A 21,971-nucleotide genomic window follows, 5' to 3' on the forward strand; every position below is an offset into this window, starting at 1 on the left:
AGCCTGATCACCCCCAACTGCCCTCCCCTCCTGGCCTGATCGCCCCTAACCACCTCTGCCTTGGCCCTGCCACCATGGCTTTGTCCGGAAAGACTTCCAGAAGGTCTCCTGGTCTAATTAGCATATTACCCTTTTATTAGTATAGATAGAGGCCTGGTGCATGGGTGGGGGCCAGCTGGTCTGCCCTGAAGGGGGTCCCGGATCAGGGTAGGGGTACCCTTGGGGGGAGGTGTCGTCCTGGGTGAGGGGCTGGGGCGGTATACAGGCCGGCTACACCCCCATCGGGGTGGGGATCCCCACTGGGGGGCGTGGCCAGCCTGGGTGAGGGTCTGAGGGCCGTTTGTAGGCTGGCCACGCCCCCATCAGGGTGAGGGTCCCCGCTGGGGGGCGTGGCCGGCCAGGGCAAGGGGCTGAGGGCCATTTGGGGTTGGCTTGCAGGCCAGCCAAGCCCCCGGCTTTGTCCAGAAGGTCTCCCGGTCTAATTAGCATATTATTCTTTTATTAGTTTGTATATATAAAACTCTTAATATTGTGCCAAGCACTGTTTAAGTATTTTACATATGTTAATTAACTAACCTTCAAAACAACCCTGTGATGGTAATAGGTACCATTATTACTACGTCATTTTCACAGATGGGTAAACTTAGGTACAGAGAGTCTTAACTAATTCGTTGGTCAGTAGCAGAGCCAGGACCTGGACACAGTTGTCTGGATCCAAAGTCTATGCTCTTAACGATTGTGCTAAACTACTTTATGTGATGTGAGGAAGAGTATGACTCTTAAAAAAACCTTTTCCTTTCTTACATTGTTTCTTATTTTCTCAGCCTCTATGGATTACTTAGGATTGGGCTCAGTATTTAAGGTGGAAAATACAGTGGCTTAAACACATGAGAGAAATTTACTTCTTACATAAAGAAGGACACTCCAGAGCTGATAGGGGAACTCCACAGTCATTGTGTCCTGACCAATCACTGCCTGTACCACGGTGGCTGCTGGAATTCCAGCCATTGAATGAATCTGTTTTACAGGCTAAAAGGAAGGCAAATGGTGAAAAAGAAAAAAGGACGGTCCTACAAAATAAGCTTTCTTTAAACAAAGCCCCACACAACACTTCTCTTCTCATCTTGTTATTCAGAACGAGCTGGGAATTGTGGAGCTTTCTTTAAACAAAGCCCCACACAACACTTCTCATCTTGTTATTCAGAACGAGCTGGGAATTGTGGGGTTTTTTTTATTCTGGGTAGCAGCATGCCTAACTAGATAATGGGTTTCTGTTACTAAAGCAGAAAGGGAGAATGAATACTGGGTAGGTATCTGCAGTCTGTGAGACATCATCCTTGGTATCCACATCTTTTCAGACTGGTCTTTTACACTGATTGTATCGGCACATTTTGAACTGAGAATTTAAATAACTGACAGGTGAAGACAAGAATTGAGAAAGAGTAGAATGGGGTATTTTGTCCCTCATGGCATACAGTGAGGGTAATAGTCATAATTGCTGTCGTTTTCAATTAGAGTAAAACTCTTTCCTAAAGTGATAAGTGACGTCTCATTATGTATTCACATAGCATGTGTTATACTTTTAACAGGCCAATAAGAAACAGTATTTTAAAAGTGAACTTCTAGTTCCTGTGTGGGGGAAGGGATTCCCTTCTGTTTCATTTCTTTAGGTTTATAGGAAGAATTGATTATTGAACTGCGAAAGTCCTAAATGATGAATTGAAGTCCCTTCCTGATTCTCCCTCTCTCATAGGAGAGAAGCACTTTGTCCACTGCATTTTGAAGAATGGAGGGCCTGGTATATCTGATTTCACATTGTTGTGGGAGTTTCATTACATAGAGAAAGAAAAGAAGATTTATTGAAGAAAAAAAATGTTGCTTTGGAAAGATTTTTTTTTTCTCCTGAAGAAAATAGTAAGCCTGAAATAGTTACTTAAGCTTATTTCTTGTTTTAGTCACAGCTTGGATTTCAAGATTGTTTTTGGTGATGCATGAAAACTTTTTATGAAAGTAGATAATTTTATGCATTATGTACATCTCAAAAATAATACATGAAACTAAATGTCATGATGAATTCTTATTTCCCCGTAAGACAGTGTGTTCTGGAATATAGGATAGCTAAGTAAGTCTCCTTTACTTTCAGGGGAGATTAAATACCTACTCTTTAAAAGATGGTCTGAATATGAATAGTTACATGACTTGGTCATTATACACACTCTGTCATTTGTCACATTTTAGCTGACTCAAGTTTCCAGTAAATGATTTAAGGATTTGAACTAGAATGAGAAAACCTCCTGTATCTTTTTTACAAGAGTGTATTAGGAACAAAATTCTGACCTCAAGGGTCAAAGATATTGAATGGACAATCATGGATTTCACAAAGAATTCTTTTCTGTCTCTTCCTTGCTATTGTATTTTCACTCTTGCTGCACAACTAGTTAAACCCAGTTTACTAATGTCGTTAATGTTCTTCATTTGTTTTGTTTCGTTGCTTGTGGAAACCTGATTAGAGGTTTTGAGAGTGGAGTTTAGTCAGAAGTGATTTATTTTCTGTATCTAAGCTGGATTCCAGCTGTTCAAGGTTTTTGTCTTCGAAGTCTAGGTTTCAGATGGCATCCAGATTGAAAGACAATTCTGGTTAAGATGCCTATCCTTGTCTTTCTTAAGTAGTTGAAATTCTTTGTTTTTCTAAGAATTTTTCAGAATTTTACTTAGATTTTCATGTTAAAAATTACTATTTTAAAATAAATTTGTTATACTGGTAGGATTATAGACTCTAAAAATTTTTAAATGGTTAGTTTTAAGGAAGGATTATATGTGTTTAAAAAGTTATTTATATTTTTCTAATTTTAAGTAGCCAAATGAATAGGATTCAGTAAGCTGTCTCTGTGAAAAGTCCTGCCTACTATGTAACAAAACAATATTTTCTTCATACTTCTGATTCAGAAGTCACAAGCTCTACCGATGTGGAGAGACAGACTCCTGTTCATGCTTACCATATGATTTGTCACACCCTGTATCTTTCCCTGAATCCTTACTTTTTTATTTTATTCACCAAAGTGTAAGCAGTGTTACATCTAGTTTTGACTTACATGGCTTGTCAAACTCCTGTTTATTACTAAAATTATGTTTCATAGCCTTCTTCCTAATGTTATAAATTTTAAAAGTTCTATAAGATAACATTTTCTGGAAAGGTATCAGCCATCATTATTTTTAGACTACAGATTTCTGTTGACTCTCTCACAAGTTGTTTTTTGTTTTTTTTTATAGGAACTTTCAGTTTTTCTCATTAAAATTATACCTGAAGACACATCTGTAAACATCTCAATTCTGTTTCTCTTTTGAGAACTCTCAGTTATAAAGTACTTTTCATGAAACTTGCTGTATCAGGTTACCTATCAGTTTTCCTTTAGAAAGGTCATTTGTGATTGCTTCCTTCTTGACTATAATCCTTAGAAGAAAAGCCCCCTTGAAAATTATACACCAGCACTAAAAAAAAAAAAAGTCTGTAATCATAGTCTTATTGGGTTCAGTTGATCCATCACCAGCTCCCTAGCGCTACAGTATGGTTACATCGACTTCCTATGGATTTCTATGAGGTTTTCGTGGTTCTAATAACAATGAAAAGAAGAAAGTTGTATCGCACATTCTATGACCACCCTATTCATTTTAATCTTTAGAAAGTGACTTAACTTATACTGGTTGCAGTTACCTGTGTGGTTATCTAGAGTTGCCTTGTTCGGTGTGGTAGCCACTGGCCACATACAGCTGTTGAGCACCTGAAATGCGGCTAGTCCAAATTTAGTGTGCCATTAAGTATAAAGTACCGCAGATTTTGAAGACTTAGTACAGGAAAAGGTATAATATCTTATTAATAATTCTCTTTGTGTTGATTATTTGTTGACATGATCATATCTTGGATATGTTGGGTTAAGTGAAATATACTATTGAAATTGATTTCACATATTTCTTTTTACTTTTTAAAATATGGCTGCTAGCAAATTTAACATTACATCTACAGCTTGCATTAGGTTTCTTTTGGACAGTGCTGCTCTGGCAGATACAAGATTAGAAAGGATCTCCATGGATCCTCTGATCTCAGCATTGTGATGATTCTGGCTGATGCTCTGATTAATTCTGGAACCATTATTTTGTCTTTGATGGTTATGATATTGTGGCCTCTGTGGTGGGTTTTTGCAGGGTGTTCTTTTGGAATATAGGACTCTGGAGAACCCTTTCTGTTCATCAGGGCATGGACCAAACTACCTTTGTTTTTGAAAAAAGTTGTCTTTTAAACCTTTCATTATGCTTAGGTCTTGTCATTGCTGATGTTGGACTTTTCTACCTGGTATAGCAATTATCCTGCCTTTATCCTTTTATTATTAAAAATCTTAAGTTTATTAATTTTATCTCAGTGATTCCATTTATTTAAAAGTAAATGAAACTTGAGTGTGTTTTTTAAAAGGATATCAGCTAATGAGATTGATGAAATGTAGTTTTTACTGTTTGGGGAAACAGGTTTCTAGACCAGGCTTTAGAGTAGGTGGAAGGGGTAGATGCAGCAATTCAGGAAGCCTTCCCGTCCCAAGCTGGAAATGTCAACAGAACTTTCAGGTCTGAAGCTGCGGAACACTAAAAATGCAACCCTTCGATGTCTGACGTTCTTTACCACATTCCCTGGGGCCCAGCTCTGGCTCTTCAGCCAGCTAGCTACTCCCCTTACTAGTAGGCACAGTTAAAATGGTACTTGTAAATTTGTGAGTTATGCTGAGACTTTCAGAGCTAAATCCAGACTTATTTGAAATGTCTTCACAAGTGTGATTTTTAGCAATCTTTGCCTACTTCCCTGGAAGCTTTCCTCCCTGTCAACATTTGTCTGCCTATTAGCTCCCTAATGCTCTACCCCTTACATGTCTTTCTCACATTCCATCAGTGCATTCCTACCTTCTGACTTTCTGGCCAAACTATGTTAAATATCTTGTGCTTTAGAAGTCTTGTGGCAAGTATTCTGTCCTATAGACCTACTAGCAGGAGTGAGTGAACTCCTGAGAAGTAAATACGTATTTTCAGCTGCACGTCTTCATATTAAAGAAGGCTAGACAAGACATTTATAAAATATGATTTGTGAGTGCACTGGTTTCTAAAGAAATCTCCCCTCCTCCCCCCACCAAAGGAGTTCTAAGAGGCATCTGCTGTGTTTCTAGAGCAAAAATAACCTTTAACCTCACCTTCATTTCTCGTTTTAAGTGAATGAATATTTGAGAATCTCTTGTCTCCATGTTCAGGCCCCTATACTTTTTCTATTAAAAAAAAATACGTGAAGTGCTACTATTACATTGGGTAATTTTATTTCAAATGAAAAAGAAGAATGTTATTTTCTTCTACCCTGCCATATGGTTGTCTTTTATATTTTCACTTGACTCTCCTTCCTCTTTTAGCCTTTTAAAATTTTGACCCTGATGCTTGAATTCCCTTCCTTTCTTTCTACAAAAAATGGGATGCAGAATAAGGCATGGCCTGAAGTCAGAAGTAAATTCCTACACTTAAATGCTATAGCAACCATGACAGGCTCCTTGAGGCAAGGCTTGCCTGCCTGTCAGCCCTTTGGCTGTTGGGTGACCACATGGCCACTGGGCCGACTCTAAGAATGTTCAGTTGTAATACACTATTGCCAAAAAAAAAAAAAAATAGAACAAAACATCACTCTGTGTTAAGTATTTTTCTTGCAGGATACTAAAAACCTAAAACATAGGCTACACATATAAACTTGAAAGAATTTTTCACCATGTTGGAGTCTCAGAGTGAGAAAAGCCAAGCTAGTTTGGATTTTAAAGTTTTCCACCCACTTTTCCCTGCTGCCAATCTCTACAGGGACCCCTAATCATGTAGCACTGAAAAATATCAGCTTTTGCATTTCTAAGTAATAATATGTTTTTGACTCAGCATCATTTTAATTTACATATGCAAAGGAAATATGAAATTAGTAGCTAGGGTGGTATTCAAGGAGGGGATTAAAATGTAATTAAAATGTAAACCCATACATTAGTTTTGCCCATCTTTAAAAAAAAACATCGGAGTTCAATCTATAGTGGGAGCAGAGATTAGACCCCAGGGAGCCCTGAGCGGCCCACTGCTGCCGCCACTGGCCTAGTTACCATCACATCCCCGGAGGAACCACAGCTACCCCAGCCAGCTCCAGTCACCATCACCGCAACCTGAGCATCAGGCCAGGACCCTGAGCCTCCCACCGCCCCACCCTCAGTGCTGCCAACGCCAAGCCTGGTACCGCAGACAAGCAGTGCAGGGAGGGGCCAGAGGGCCTCTCCTTGGGGGCGCTTGCCATAGAGGACAAGAAAGTCATTCCAATAAAGGTTTTGGAAACAGTAAAATGGTTCAGTGTAAGAAATGGGTATGGTTTCATCAACAGGAATGACCCCAAAGAAGATGCATTTGCATACCAGACTTCCATAAAGAAGAATAACCCCAGGAAGTACCTTCCTATATAGGAGATGGAGAAACTGTGGAGTTTGATGTTGTTGAAGGAGAAAAGGGGGCGGAGGCAGCAAATGTTACGGGCCCTCGTGGAGTTCCAGTGCAGCAGTATATATGCAGGAGAACAAGGTAGACCAGTGAGACAGATGTGCATTGGGGTATAGACCACGGTTCCACAGGGATCCTCCTCATCAAAGAACCTGGAGAGGACAGCAATGAAGAAGACAAGGAAAATCAAGGAGATGAGGCCCAAGGTCAGCAGCCACCTCAATGTTGGTACCATAACGCTGCAACTTCAATACTGATGTGATGCCCAGAAAACTCTAAATTACAAGATGGCAAAGAGACAAAAGCAGCTGATCCACCAGCTGAGAATTTGTCGGTTCTCAAGGCTGAGCAGAGCCAGGCTGAATAAATGCCAGCTTACCATCTCTACCATCATCCCAATTTAGTCATCCAACAAGAAGAAATGAATATGAAATCACAGCAGTAAGAAATGAACAAAAGATTGGAGTGGGAGACCTTAAGTGCCTTATGTTTGCCCGTTGACCAGATAGCTGGAACTATCTGCATTATCTGTGCAGCATGGGGTTTTTATTATTTTTATCTCAAGATGGTAATGACCAACATGTTTTAGAAAAAAAGCCTGGTTTTTCTTAGTACATCTTTAAAGATTTTTAAATTGTTTCATATCTGGTCCAATTGGAAATATAATTATTATAGAATATAGTGTTTTGAGTTATCACACCGATAAAAATGTCTTACTGAGTGACCCATGTGCTGTGCTCTGATGTACTAGTAGGCACTAAGGATACATTAATTGACAATAGCACTGTGTATTTTATATGAAAGTACTTTGTATAATGTACTGCACTTTTCATATATATATTCCCTGCTGGATTGTAAACTCCTGGAGAACATGCTCAGTGGCTAGCCTCAGCACTTGGCAACCTGCCTGGCATTTAGGCGGCTCCTAGTAAATATTTGTGAAATAGCTACCTGTGTGAATGAGTGAATTAATGATGAATGAATGTGACTAATGCCCCAACCTACAAACTTTATAGTCTCAACTTGTTTACTCAATTACAATTCCTAGTACGCTGACAAACATGCCTATATCAACATCCCCAGTATCCTGCCTTTAGGACTTGATAGTTTTATATTAGAGTCATTGTTCTATTTTATCTGGGAAATTTAAAAACTGTTCCTAATTAAAAAGAAAAACAACTATTTAGACCCCAGTTTATACATATTTATGTCTAAGGGTAAATTCATACTAAACTGTCAGTGTAAAAAATCAATAAAAATTTATATTAGGGATGATCACTGGGAGTTGTTAATAAGTAATGGGATAGCTGGCTAAAAAATAAATTTCCTTAGAAACTTTGTCAGTGTAAAAAATCAATAAAAATTTATATTAGGATGATCACTGGGAGTTGTTAATAAGTATTGGGATAGCTGGCTAAAAAATAAATTTCCTTAGAAACTAAATAAGAAGAAACCCTTAAAATTGCTGTTAAAAATGAGTCTAAGAACATGGTACCCAATTGGAAATATAATTACTATAGAATACAATGTTTTGAGTTACTATACAGATACAAATTTCTTAATGAGTGACTTATGTGCTTTGCACTGATGTAGGCACTTGGGATACATAATTGAACAATGCAAAATTGATGAATGCTTTAGTAATTAAAAAAACCTCAGAATACACAGGTGTTTATGCATACATGTAAAATGTTAATAATATGTTGTAGGACAAACCTATTTCTGAAACCAGTTGCAAATATTTTAAGATTATCACACTTAAAATGAAATATTGAAGTTATTGTAGAAAAGATTAAATGATGTTAGGATTTGAGAGGAAAAGGGGCATTGTGCTTTGAATTTCCTTAAATGTAATGAACAATTAAGTATAATACAATTGATCTTCAATAATAATGTGCTTGGCCTGAGTGTAGACTATGTTATTGTTCAAAGAACTTTGCTTTTCTTCCCTGGGGAAGCATTATACTTCCCTGCCCTGTTGACATCATGCCTGGCCTTGGATTTGCTTTGGCTAATTAAATATGAGTGGAAATGATGTATGTTTACTCTTGAACTGAAGCTTTGAGTCAAAACCTAGTGTCCTATATTCTCCTTTTTTCTCTCTAACAATTAACCAAACTGAATAAATGCTTCTCCATAATCCCTAGGTCCAAAATAAAGATGACATCTAGCATGAGTAAGAAATAAAGTTTTGTTGTTGAAATCATTGAAATTTTCCCACTGCATCATAACCTAGCCCAGTGGTTCTCAAATGAGAGCAGACATAGGAATCATGTGGAGATTTTGTTAAATTATAGATTATACAGCTTGTTGGACCCCAGTCTTAGAGTTTTTGAATATAATAGGTCTGGGGTGAGGATCAAGAAGTCATATTTTTGACAAATTACCATCTGATTTGATGCTGTTCCAGGGGCCACACTTTGAGACTCACTGGTCCTCATTGATACAGCCCGTTAAATTATATTCTTGGATACCTTAATTACTCAGTCAATGCCATGACAACAAAATGCAGAATGTTTCCCAGCCTCATTATTAAAGAAGTAAACTCTATATCGTTTGCTCCTTTGATCCTGAGACATGGACACACAAAATGTCATAAGAAACCCTAAATTTAGTAGAGTGGATTAGATAACTATGGATATTACTATGATATTAGCCAGAGTCCGTTAAAAGCCTCCCCCTTTCTCCTCCTCTCCCAACCCCCCACAAAGAACAAAGTCTCAGAAAGAGACAGTCACATCTAATTGTGAGAGAAATTGCCATTCCTGGTGACTTGGCAGGAATTCTCTTGGAAAAGAAGGGTAGGTGAAGAGGCCATTGCATATGGAAGGACCAGGATGAGCAAGGACGAGGTGAGGAGACATACAATGTGTCTGAAAACAATAAGAGACAGAGAGACAGATAAGGGAAAGGTGACCTCATGAATTTCTCAGAAGTTAAATTTCTTGCTTTTTGTATAATATGAAACAGAGAAGCTTCAATTCAGTACTGTTTTTTTGTGTTCATGTCTGGAATTGAGGTGCTTTTAAATTGTAAGTTCCTAAAGGTGGCAAATTAATACCAAGGTGGGCCTTCTGATTGTCCAGGAAATTCTGCAGGGACTAATGTGAAAAATAGCCCTTGTGAGGAGGAGGGAAGCCTGCTCGGATTTCTGGCCAGAGCACCCTTTCAGGCACATCATGTTTAGATAGGAACACGGGTGGAAGTGAGATATTGGAGCCTTTAACTCTATCCATACCCTTAGGTCCCTGGTAAAGTCTTTGTGTAATGTCAGTTGGAAGAGCATAGCTCTCTCTCTCTTCATTCAGGTGAAATGTGGTTTCTATTCTACTACCCAGGATCCCCTACTTCTCTGTAGTATTTCCTCTCCACAGTGAGCCCTCAGTGGGCAGTTAGACGATTGGGATGTAAAATGATTTTACTGTTGTGTAAGGATGTCTGAGACCAAACTCTGTTTTTTGGCAGATCACTTGACTTCCTTGGGCCTTGGTTTCTTAATCTGTAAAGTATAAATCTCAGGTTACTCGAGTTCAATATTCCATTTTTCTAATACCATTTACAGGCCAGCAAGATTCCAATATGTGTTAACTTGCCCAATTTCTGTTATACACACCACAAATTAAATAATCATCTTTGCGATGAATAAAGTAAGCTGAAGGATTTGAAATGGGTACTTTCTTTTAGAGTTGGGTTACTCTGTAGTCCTCAGTTAATTAGAAAATAGTAGTTTTCCAAAAGTTTTCAAAATGATGTTTTTGCTCCATTACCTGTACATGCATATTTTATTTATTTTAGATTTGAACTTTGATGTAAGATAAGCATCAATTTATGAGAAAGTATCTCCTGATGTTAGAGTTTCAAATAGTTGCCACTTTATTCACTAGTAAAGCCAGATGCCATCTTATTATTTATGATAAAAAAGAGGCCACATTTTTTAAATTGACAACTCAGTCACTGTATATATTCAGTATTGTATAAATGATAAGTGGGTTGAAAATTATATTAATACAAATGCATGAGCTGTTCTAGGTTTTGTGACAGGGACAGGGACTTTAGTAAATGTGACAAACATCAAGGAATTCAACTACTTCTATTCATAAGAATTGGCTAAATAAAGCATATATGTCATGTCATAAACAATATATCAACCCCAGGAAAATCAATAGTTAAATGACGAAAGAAACACTGTTAAAGAGAAAAATTGGTGATAAAATGTTAAGTTAAAATATTAGATTTAAAAATTTTAGCAGTTGGACTTAGGATCCAGAAAGTGTATGCCTATTGGGAATGTTTGGGAAGTCTTTGTGTAATATGTTCTGCTTCACACTCACTACAGCATTCCAGAAGGGTGCTTCTGGGTTGCCACAGTGTCTTCCCTGCTGGTATAAATCACTGCTTCATAGTTTAAAAGAAACAACATGGTAATTCATATAAATAGGTTTTAAAATAAGATTCTTCTAACTCAGAATAAAAATACGACCTCCTTCAAATTACACAGAAATCTTATTGAAGCGTCAGTCAGTTAGAGAAGCCAAACCAACCATTTACCTTCACTGCCTGTGTCAGCGTGCCTGACTGGTGTCACCTACACAGAAGGAGAGGTGTGAGCAAGCCCCGCTCTGCAGCGTGTGGGTAGACACAAGCCCTTTTGTTTCCCTGGGGTTTTGCTTCCGCAGACATAGAATTGAGGGGAGTAGGCTAGTGGCTTGTAAGAGCCCTTTCAAATAAAGGCACCTAAGTGGGCTTGAGATCCCACCTTGAGCAGAGGTTTAGGGTGGCAAAAGAAATGGATGAAAAATGATGGGGTGGGCACAATATTTCTTACCTTTCTGTGCCATCACTCAAAACTGATCTACAACACAGTTCAAGGAAATGTTTGATACTTTCATCTAATGGCTGATATTGCTAAAGGGTGAGCAAATGAGGCATCTGACATGAAATTTTGGATAAGACTGTAGAAAGGCTGTGCCAATCTTGTATAGAAAAACAGTGCAATACCATGTCAACCCAGAAGTCAGGACTTTGTCCTCTGAATTTTAAGAACCATCAATCTGGTCTGGAGATACACAAATCTATAGGGTGCACACCTATTAAGAAGGTGTTTCCAGAAATCCTCCTAGGCAGGCACCTTCCATGAAGCTGGTTCTAACAGAAAGGATGCAAGAGAATTAAGTGCAGGGTAGGCTTTTTTCTTTAAAGAGCAAAAAATCACCCCAAAAGAGTGATGGCTTCTCACATTCTGGCCCCTAAAAAGATTACAAATAGCACTTCTGAAATCTAATACTTCATTTTCAAAATGCATCTCTTTACTGTCTCATAAGGCAGCCATGCATTATAAACCTTAAGCACGTGACAGTCACATGATTTCTTCAGTAAGCCCAGTGCTTCCACAGCTGTCCCAGAGCTCCCAGCCAGAACAGTCCTGAGGAGTCAAATATTAAAGCTTTCTCCACAGCCACACGCTCCTTTGATGTTTGGGTTATTGAACACAACTGCACTGGGTAATTTGTCTTCAACATAGTCCATTTCTGTTCCTACAGTGTTAGCTGTGCTTTCTTTCCCATGAACCCTCTGACTCCACCTTGAACAACTTCATCAGAATCTCCCCAGTCTTTGTGTATTCTAGAGCATATGAAAGGCCATTAAAACCCCTGGTTCAACACCAACCTTCACACCTACATGTCCAGACTTACCTAAGAAGTGTTTTATCTTGTTTCCTGCTGAAGGTGTCAGGGTGAAGGCGGCCCTGGTGGGCAGCAGCTTCCTCTCTCACAGCCTGGACAGTGGCCCAGACTAAGGAAGTAACATCCTCGGGGTCCAGGCACATGGGTGCCTCGGGTGGGAGCCCCACCGACGCAGCCTCTCTCCATGGACACGCGGCCACATTGGCACCGCCATATTATTTTAATGACATAGATACGAACATGCATTTGAAAACAAATTTATGTTGATTCAGAGATTCTATATAATTGAAAACATTTGTTTTAATCCTTTTTGCTACCATTATAGAAGGGGGAAAAGTGAAAATACTTGCCAGTCTTGAGGACTTAAAAAATAGATTAGTTCAGTATTGTGGTTATCATTTTGTTTAACATAAATAATTGTTGCCCATAGCAATCCCATCTTAAAAACTTGCTAAGCTTTTTCTTAGATTTGCATAAAATACCATTTCGATCTTAAATTTGGTTTTTGCCTATAGTAAATTTGTCAAGTCTAAACACATGACATTTCCAGTTTGACTAGTATTGCTATTCCTTCATTTTGAAACGGAATTTCATCCTAATTAACATTTCTCTTAGACACAGTCTGAAGGTAACGCTTGGTTCCTTAGCAATTGAAGACAGCTTGGAGCGTGACCTTCCTTAGTTTGGATTTTAAAGCAAAACAGTTCGAATCTCTCCAAGTTTAAGGAGAAATCTGATTCTATTGGAGTTGTTACTGTAAGTTTGAATCCAAATGTTTAGGCCACACTAGGAAAAAGTACACAATATTCATCTGGAGACTTAACTATCACACTTGATTACCCATAACTGCTGCCTTGCTTCAGCAGCTTTCCTGAGGTTCTTGAGAACAAACAGTATTCCATTCTGTAGGAAATAAATGTACTGTGAAATATTTACCAGAATCAAAAGTAATATTTTTAATGCACTGGGAGAATTTACTATTTAAAGAATCCAATTGGAAATTATTTTGTAGATTTCTAATGTGTTCATGAAGCTAACAAAATAATCTTCCCCAAATTTCTTAATTTGCTATTCCAACTTCATATTTTTGTATATGAGTTTTCTTAAAATAGGAACATAACATTAGTTATCTGGTTTTCTCTTATTAAGTGCCATATGCAGGCTGAAACTGAAATCTCTCAGTCTGTTTTGTTTTCAAACAATAGTAGACGTACTGTGGTGTGTATGTAAGCAATGTAATTTATTTTAGTCGCACATTACAGATTCTGAGTAGTAAATCCAACTGACTGAGTTAATCTGTTGGAACATATTAGTATATATGTGATTAGGAAACTGAAGATTAAAAAAAAAATGGAGGGATCTCTTACCTTTTGGAACAGCATGGATAGACCTGGAGAATATTATGCTAAGTGAAAGAGGCCAATGTGAGAAAGACAAATATTACATGATCAAACTTATTTGAGGAATTAATGAACAAAATGAACTGACCAACAAAATAAGACCCGAACCATGGAGGCATGGAACAGACTGGCATACCTTGATGTGAGGTTGGGAGGACGAGAAGAGATAAACCAAAGAACTTATATACTTATATGCATCGCCCATGGACATGGGCAATAGGGTAGTGAACACCTGGGGCAGTGGATAGGAGCTGAGAAGAGGGGGATTGAGGGGGGATGGGAAATATCTGTAGTACTATCAACAATAAAAATATATATTGAAATAATAATTAATGAAATTAATTCCGTCATTATTTTTTATATTCTTATGATAAGTAGGTGTCAATAAAAATCTATAGTTGTTGATCACATTTTAATTACTAAATTATAACAAATTTAAGGTGAACTTCAACATTTGAAAATGGATAAGGAAAATTAATTTTAAAAAGTGATTAATTCTTTTAAGTGGGTTTTTAAAAACAATAAGAAAATTTAACTTTAAAAGAAACTACATAAAATTGCATGAGTTTTTCTTTAAAATGAAGACAACTGTGGGTAACAAATTTAAGGCATTTAAATATATTTTGATTTTTTATAATTTTCAAATTAAACTTTTCAGTTGTGTTATTCCAAATGTATTTATGTTTTTAGTACCAGTGGTAATAAGATAATTAGATTAAACTTTTGAAGATCCAGCTATTGTCTGTAACTATAATTTATAATTAAGTTATGTCATTCTTTTCAAATCCCCAATATATTTGAATTTTAAAACAAAATGTCTTTATTGAATTCAGAGAGAGGAAAGGAGAGGGATAGAGAGATAGACACATGGATTGTCTGCCTTCTGCACACCCCATACTGGGGATTGAGTCAGTAACCACGGAATGTGTGCTCTGACGGGGAACAGGACTGGTGACCTCCTGGTGCATGGGATGATGCTCAACCAACTTGCTACACCAGCCGGGCTATACTTGAATTTTTTTTTTAAAAAAAATTCTGTTAAATAAAAGAATAACTTTTACTTTTAATACTGAGTGACTTAGATGATTATGGTATCAATATATTAAAATATTTTAAGAATTATCACATTTGCATGACTTTTAAATTCAACTTGTCCTTTTTGTGCCAATCTTTTAGCACATTTAATTATGATTTTGTATATATTACTTTTTGCAAATCATTTAAGGAGTTAGATAATGTAAAATGCTGGACTAAGGAAATTTGAAGCTGAATTAAAGTGCAAATACAGTAATTAAGCCTCTAGAAAGAGCTACTGATAAAAGAAATTGTATGTTAGAACTTTTAGTCAAGATTATTTTCACTTATTTGGCAAACATACAGATAACTTTACAGACTCCCTTTTTCATGGTCAGATGTGGTATATAACTTATCTTTGCATTTCTGAAGTGATCAGCAAAACAGCATCATCTGTATGTTAGATGCTCAATAAATGATTGTTAAGTGAAGAAAGATAGATGATGTAATATTTAACCAGTATTTGAGTTTCCTTCTAACCAACTCAGTGAGTAAAAAGGGACAAAAGAACTCTGAAATTGATACTTAATGAATGTTTTTATCATTGTAATGACCTAATTACCCATGTTTATTGGGATCATAGTTTCAGAAAATTCTAGTCTAAACCATTTATTTTAGTTAGCAATTTTTTGCCTTCTAGCATAACTTTTACATCAGTATTAATTAGTAAAGTTGACTAATTTGAGATTTACATCTCTGCCATTGTGTTGATGAAATGGAGATGATACCTTTTATACTGTTTAATCTGTTCTTAAATGCTTAGGTATGGATGTTTTTGAATTAAACTACACAAATAATATATTAATGGTACCTGTAAAAAAATTTAAAATGATGTATAAATATAGAGTAATACTGAAAACTATTTGAGTTATATCCTTATGAAAATTTCTGTAACTGTATGCTTTCACTCACATGTGGAATATAAAACAAGAAACAATCAAAAACAAACTCTTAGATAGAGACACAGACTAGTGGCTACCATAGGGGAAGGGAATGGTGAAGCGGGAAGGGTGAATTGGGTAACGGGGGTCAAATATATGGTAACGGAAGGAAACTAGATTTTGATGGTAAGCATACAAGAATATACAGATATCAGGTTATATATAATGTTGTACACATGAAATTTATATAATATTATTAACCAGTGTTACCTTAACTTAAAAAAAAATCAGTATTCTAAAAAGGCATGTTTTGGTGTGGCAAGTTCTGCTCCCCTATAGAATAGGAATCACCCATCATTTAAAGTTTAATATTACCATATTTACTTGGGAGAATTTAATGCATTTAACTAAGATTAGAAACATTTTGAATACCTAAAGATGTATTTTTAAAGGAAAACATACAACAAAATGTTTGATATAAAAATCACATCAAAGAGCTACACATTGTTCCAAAAGTGGTTTACTAGCGACATCTGCTGGTACAGTGCTGTTGTAAAGCTAATAGTAACTCATGGAAGTAATTTCATGGAAATTAAGCAAGATAAAAAATTTGGGGGGAAAATTGTTTTTTTACTATCATTTACAATACTTCTCACTGAAAAATTATTGTGTTTTTGTGGGTTTTCCCCACTGGCATTTCACCAATAATATTATTTTAATAACAATAATATTAAACTTTATACTTTCTTGTATATAGTCTTAAATTCTAACTTGAACCTCTATGATTAGTTGTGTATCAACTAAGTTGTTTGATGTAATGCTACAAATTCTTTTTCCTCCTCTTCTTCCCTGGCTTTGCTTTTATGTCATACATAGCAGAGAACTTTGCAAATGTAGAGAGATTCAGTAACTATGGATTTAATCATACTACTTACTTATTTGTCATTTCAATAGACTAACTTTAGTAGAAAGGTCTATGTATACATGAATTAATTGCATTATATTTATGTACACTGAAAAATAAAAATGAGTGACTTTATTAGGAGAAGAATTTTTTTTTCATAGAAGAGATTTTCTGCACTGCAAATTATGGAGGAATAAAATATACTCAGTCTTTGGATATTTTCTCTATTGACACTTATTGATTGTATCCAGTCCCATGGATTTAAGTATTACTTATATATGAACCAGACTTCATTCATTTTTGAATCGAAACCTGTATAGCCAGCTCCTTGCTTCCTTAACATTTCCATTTATAGCTAATATGCACCTCAAACTTAACATGTCTAAAACAAAACTTTGATTTTCTCTTGAAACCTATTTCTCCCATAGTCTTTCTCACTTCAGTACATGGACATTTTTATCTTTCCAATTTGCTCAAACTAGAAGTATTTCAATAATTTGTAAATTCCCTCTTTTGTTCATAACCCACATTGAAACTGTCAAGAAATTTCACCAATTTTGCTTTTGATATACATCCAGAATCTTACCACTTCTCTCCACCTCTACCACTGTGATCTACACAAGCCACACCTTTTCCCTGGGAATTAGCCTCCTTGCTTCTAACAGTGCCCTCCTGTCTCCTATTTCCCAACCAGCAGCCAAATGATTATCTTCAAATTTAAAACACATCTTGTCACTCCTCTGCTGAGAACCTTCCAAGGTTCTTAACGTGCCTAGAGGGCCTTATAAGAATTGTAGACCACTCTCTCCCTCCATAGCTATTACTGTGACCTCATTTCCCACCACTGTTTCCCTCTCCTCCTCTGCTCCAGCTGCAGTAGCCTTGTTCTCCTTACCTGCTTCGCAGACTCCTCATCAAGGGCTATGTACTTGCTCTTCCTTCAAACTGAAATGCTCTTCCATCAATTCAGTAAGGTTTCTGATCAAATTACCAAATTCCACCTTCTCGGAGAGGCCCTTTCTGACCACACTATGTACAAAGATAAGGCCTGACTCCATCACTGTTTCTCCCCTTATTCTGCTTTTCTTTCTGCCATAGCAATGATCATCACATGACATATTTACTTTTTCAATGATATCTCTCCCCAACCTAGAATGTCAGCCTTTTGAAAGGAGGGATTCTATTGTTCACTGTTACATCCTTAGAACCGAAACCAGTGCTGACACATAGTAGGTACTCAGTCAATATTTGTTGAATAAATCAGTGAGCCTCCATACAGGAATGGACATTGCGATTTAATTTACATTATAATAACCAAACCCATGGAACAGTGAGGAACCTTCTAATGAGGTCTGCTTTGTAGAAATCTTTATGTTGATATACTTTTTACATTTAACACAGAGTATAATAGTGTTTCACAGTTAGGTTAAGGCTCAAACAATACTTGGTGTCAAAATGCAGGGCAGTATTACTATTTTAAAGATTCTTTTTATGGGAATAATTGCTTTTTTGTTCTTTTGACATCGGCATCTGACCCTCAATTACATTAACAGACCTTACACACATGAATGGAAAAAAGAATAGCCCCTTTGGAATCCAGGCTAAGACTTTATCAATATGAAGTGCTTCCCACAGGGTTCAGCTGAAAGAACCCAACTTCCATCATAATGAAATTGCAAATTCATTTGTATATGCCCTTTTATATTTGAAAGCTACTTTTTGATGTTTGGTCTGCAATTAGATTTATTGTTGAAGGTCACAATATGCCATCCTGACTAGACCAAGTTGTCAGAATCTTTTATCTATTCAGCACTGCACAAAGACAAATGGCTATCTTTTAACAATAACACACTAAAGCTGCAATTTGTTCCCAGTTGTATATAATCTTTTAATCAATCTGCTGCTTTCTGTTTTCCAGTCAGTAGACCACTAGCCTACCCCCTCAGCACCACACCTATCTAGAAATTGCTCAATTATGGGTTTTAAATTACTGAGAAACACTTTCTTCAGATGGAAAAAGATAAGTTTAAGATTTATTTTTAAGTTTAAGATTTTTAATGCTACAGTTTTCCCATGCACTATTTTTAGCTTAACATATAAATTCTTTTGCCTTTACCTTCATTCTGTAGGTAATTATGCAGTGTGTTAGCTAAATTCTGTGGTTACATTTCTCACTGTTAACATGACCACAGAGTAAATTATGTTGCTTAATTGAAATGAATTCTTAAGTGTTTTAAAACATCTCTGTGCACACGGATGAAATTCTTTTCTGAGATTTTATATGCTCTCCAATAAACTATACTTATCTAAAATTGTAAGATAGATTTCTTACATTTTTGTACATTTTCTTTGTGACTTGTTATATAAAAGGTATACAGAGAGAATTGCCCAATTAGACTTGAGGTTGTATTTTTTTGTCCAAGAATAGCTAGGGTCATATTAATATACATTACAACATTATTATATCACCAATCTTTATAGTTTCTCCAAGGGATTTTGATACTAGATACCCAAAGATTCTTTAGTAACTTGATCATAACTATAAAGCAAAATAATGTCCTCATTTTTAAATTTTGTTAAAATAGTTTTTGCAGATCTGACCGTCTTTTTTTTCTTTTCTTAATTGTCATGTGGTTTGAGTCTCTCTTAATTAAAAGGAATACACTTTTTCAGGAGGAGGTATGACTTTTAAGTTAGATGAACATTTTTCCCCCCAGAATTCTGACTACTATTTATTTTGTAACATATGGGAAGTTGCTACATTTCGGGGGCCCTCTGCACAGCTATGGAATAGAGAAACGACTATTCATACTGTTGTGATATAATGAAATGAAACAACACATATAAAGGCCCAAAACAATGCCCAGCAATAGGAAGTACTCATGAAATATTATTTGGAATCCTCGCTCTGTGCTCTCCCCACACCCCTACCCTGTTCCCCATGCTCTGTGATATGAGTGGGCTTACTCAGAAGTTAAAACTATTAAACTAAACTTGAAGCTTTGTGTGTGTGTGTGTGTGTGTGTGTGTGTGTGTGTGTACCTGCCAACTCTGCATTGCTCTGCATTCATTGCATTAATAAGTAGGGAGAAGTCAGGACCTTCAACTGACCTTTGCATAATACCCAGCAGGTGTATGTGTCCTTTTACTTCAAAACAAATTGCTCCCCTATGGATTGGGTAGAATGAAGAATGTTCCGCTCCCAACCTTCATTTCAAGTCCACATGGAGCCCTGGGAAGATTTGCTTAAATCTCTCTTCAACTTGAAAATCTCAGAGTTGAGCCTTAAGTTATGGCAATATGATGTAGGAAAACATCATTTTATGTAAGATAGTTCCACTATAGTTTGTTTTGACCACTTGTACTGCTCTGATTATCAGCCTAAAAGTTTCACCTTTAAAAAAATAATCATTTTTTAGAAAAATTTTAATAGCTAATTAATATGCTACTTTATATCTCAAAACATGTATTTTTAATCATTGCACATTTTTGTTGTTGTAGGTGCAAAGATGGTTTGAAAGGATTCACGTTCTCTGCACTTAGGTAAGGAGCATATTTTACTTACTTTAAGAAGTAAATAAAAAGTAATGTTGTTATACATAATTATAATATTTATTGACTCAATTTTTAAGTTTGAAAGTAATTTTAGAAGTCACAAAAGTGACTGTGAGTATTTCATTGAAAGCATAATTTATTAGATTTTCACCTAAATGATCAGTCAGTCAGCATCTACTTTGGGGCCTATTGTGTGCCTTATACCATGGGGCATTAGAAAATAATTACCAGAACTCTCTCCTCAGGTGGCTTAGAAAGACAAAGTTTCACATGAACAATTATTGGAATATTAAGTACTTAATAGTGTGGTACCAAATTATGGGCTTTTTTAGGGCAAGACTCATGCTTTGTCAAATATCTTATAGCTCAGCGCTTGCCATGGTAATTGACACATGGTGGACACTCAATGTGGAAATGTTGGTTAAAATTAGCATTGTATTTTGTAGTTCACCAAGCACTTTCACATAATATTAGAAAACTGAATTTTCACAGCAATTCTATGAGATGGTATTTTTATGCCCATGCGACATGATGAAAAATCAGTGGTTTAGAATGTTTGACTAATTTAATTTAACATCACACAGTCATTATATATACTTATTCCAAACCCAGTGCTCTTCCAGTTTATGTCATAAATGTTGCCTGTTTTCTTCCTCAAAGTACATACAGCAAATGCTTAGTGAAGGTTAGTAGTGTGGTATTTACTGCAAATATGGGAGGGAAGCATTAGGGTGGTCTTCCATCCTAGAAGCTTTTCTATGATTGTCTCATCAGATTATTTTGAGGGTCAAATGAGTTAATGTAGGAAATGTATTTAGAACTATATGCATGGCACATAGTGCTCAAAACATTGGTTATTATTATTTAAATTTTATTTATTTATCAGTTACAGTTGGCATGCTATATTAGTTTCAGGTTTATAACATAGTGATGAGACATTTATGTAATTTATGGTGTCATCATCTGGATAAGTCTAGTATCCATCTGACATCATCCATAGCTATTAAAATACTAGAGGCCCAGTGCACAAAATTCGTGCACTTGGGGGGGGGCGTCCCTCAGCCTGGCCTGTGTCCTGTCACAGTGCGGGAGAGGGGGGGCATCCCTCAGCCTGGCCTGTGTCCTGTCACAGTGCGGGAGACCCACGATCAATTGCCCCAAAGAGGAAGGCCCCTCCCACCCATCCAGGGCTCCTCAATGGATTGCCCCAAAGAGGTAGGCTGGACCCCCAGGAGCCCTAGGCAGGCTTCACCGAGCAGAGCCAGGAGGAGGTGGTACTCCCAGGCAGGCCTTGCCGCATGGAGGCAGGACTCCCAGGCAGGCCTCGCCGTGTGGAGCTAGGGGAGGCGGGACCCCCAGGCAGGCCTCGCCACGTGGAGCCGGGAGAAGGCGCCCCTAGGCAGGCTTCACTGCACAGAGCCGGGAGGAGGTGGTACTCCCAGGCAGGCCTCGCCACGTGGAGCCGGGAGAAGGCGGAACTCCCAGGCAGGCTCCATGCCTTGCACACAGCATTAAGCCCAGCCCCGCCCACCTGCACACGCCCACTGTGCACACAGCCATTTTGTGATGGCGTGAGGGCATCATGGCATGACGATTACTTAGGCTTTTATTAGTAAGATTATTGACTATATTCCTATGCTATACTTCACCTCCTGGTTACTGTTTGTATAACTGGCAACTTGTACATGTTAATCCCTTCACCCAATCCTTAATTCCTTTCCCACTGGCAACCATCAGTTTTTTCTCAGTATCTGTTTGTTTGTTGTTTGTTCATTTATTTATTTATTTATTTTTATTTTACATGTGAGTGAAATCATATGGTATTCGTCTTTCTCTAACTTATTTTACTTATCATAATACGCTGTAATTCCATCTATGTTCTTGCAAGTGGCAAGATTTCATTCTTTTTTATTATGGCTGATATATATATATA

General features: G+C 37.0%; 1 protein-coding gene across 1 annotated transcript in view; it reads left to right on the forward strand.

Annotated features, from left to right (window-relative positions):
• TMEM135 (transmembrane protein 135) overlaps positions 1 to 21,971 on the forward strand; it is a 219,920-nt gene that overhangs the window by 172,915 nt on the left and 25,034 nt on the right. The window contains exon 7 of the mRNA XM_005875638.2: positions 19,985 to 20,026. Within this exon, the coding sequence (XP_005875700.1) occupies positions 19,985 to 20,026 (42 nt within the window). The remainder of the gene's footprint in view (positions 1 to 19,984; positions 20,027 to 21,971) is intronic.

Source organism: Myotis brandtii, unplaced genomic scaffold (genome assembly GCF_000412655.1).
Source record: "Myotis brandtii unplaced genomic scaffold, ASM41265v1 scaffold468, whole genome shotgun sequence".
NCBI classification, from domain to species: domain Eukaryota; kingdom Metazoa; phylum Chordata; class Mammalia; order Chiroptera; family Vespertilionidae; genus Myotis; species Myotis brandtii.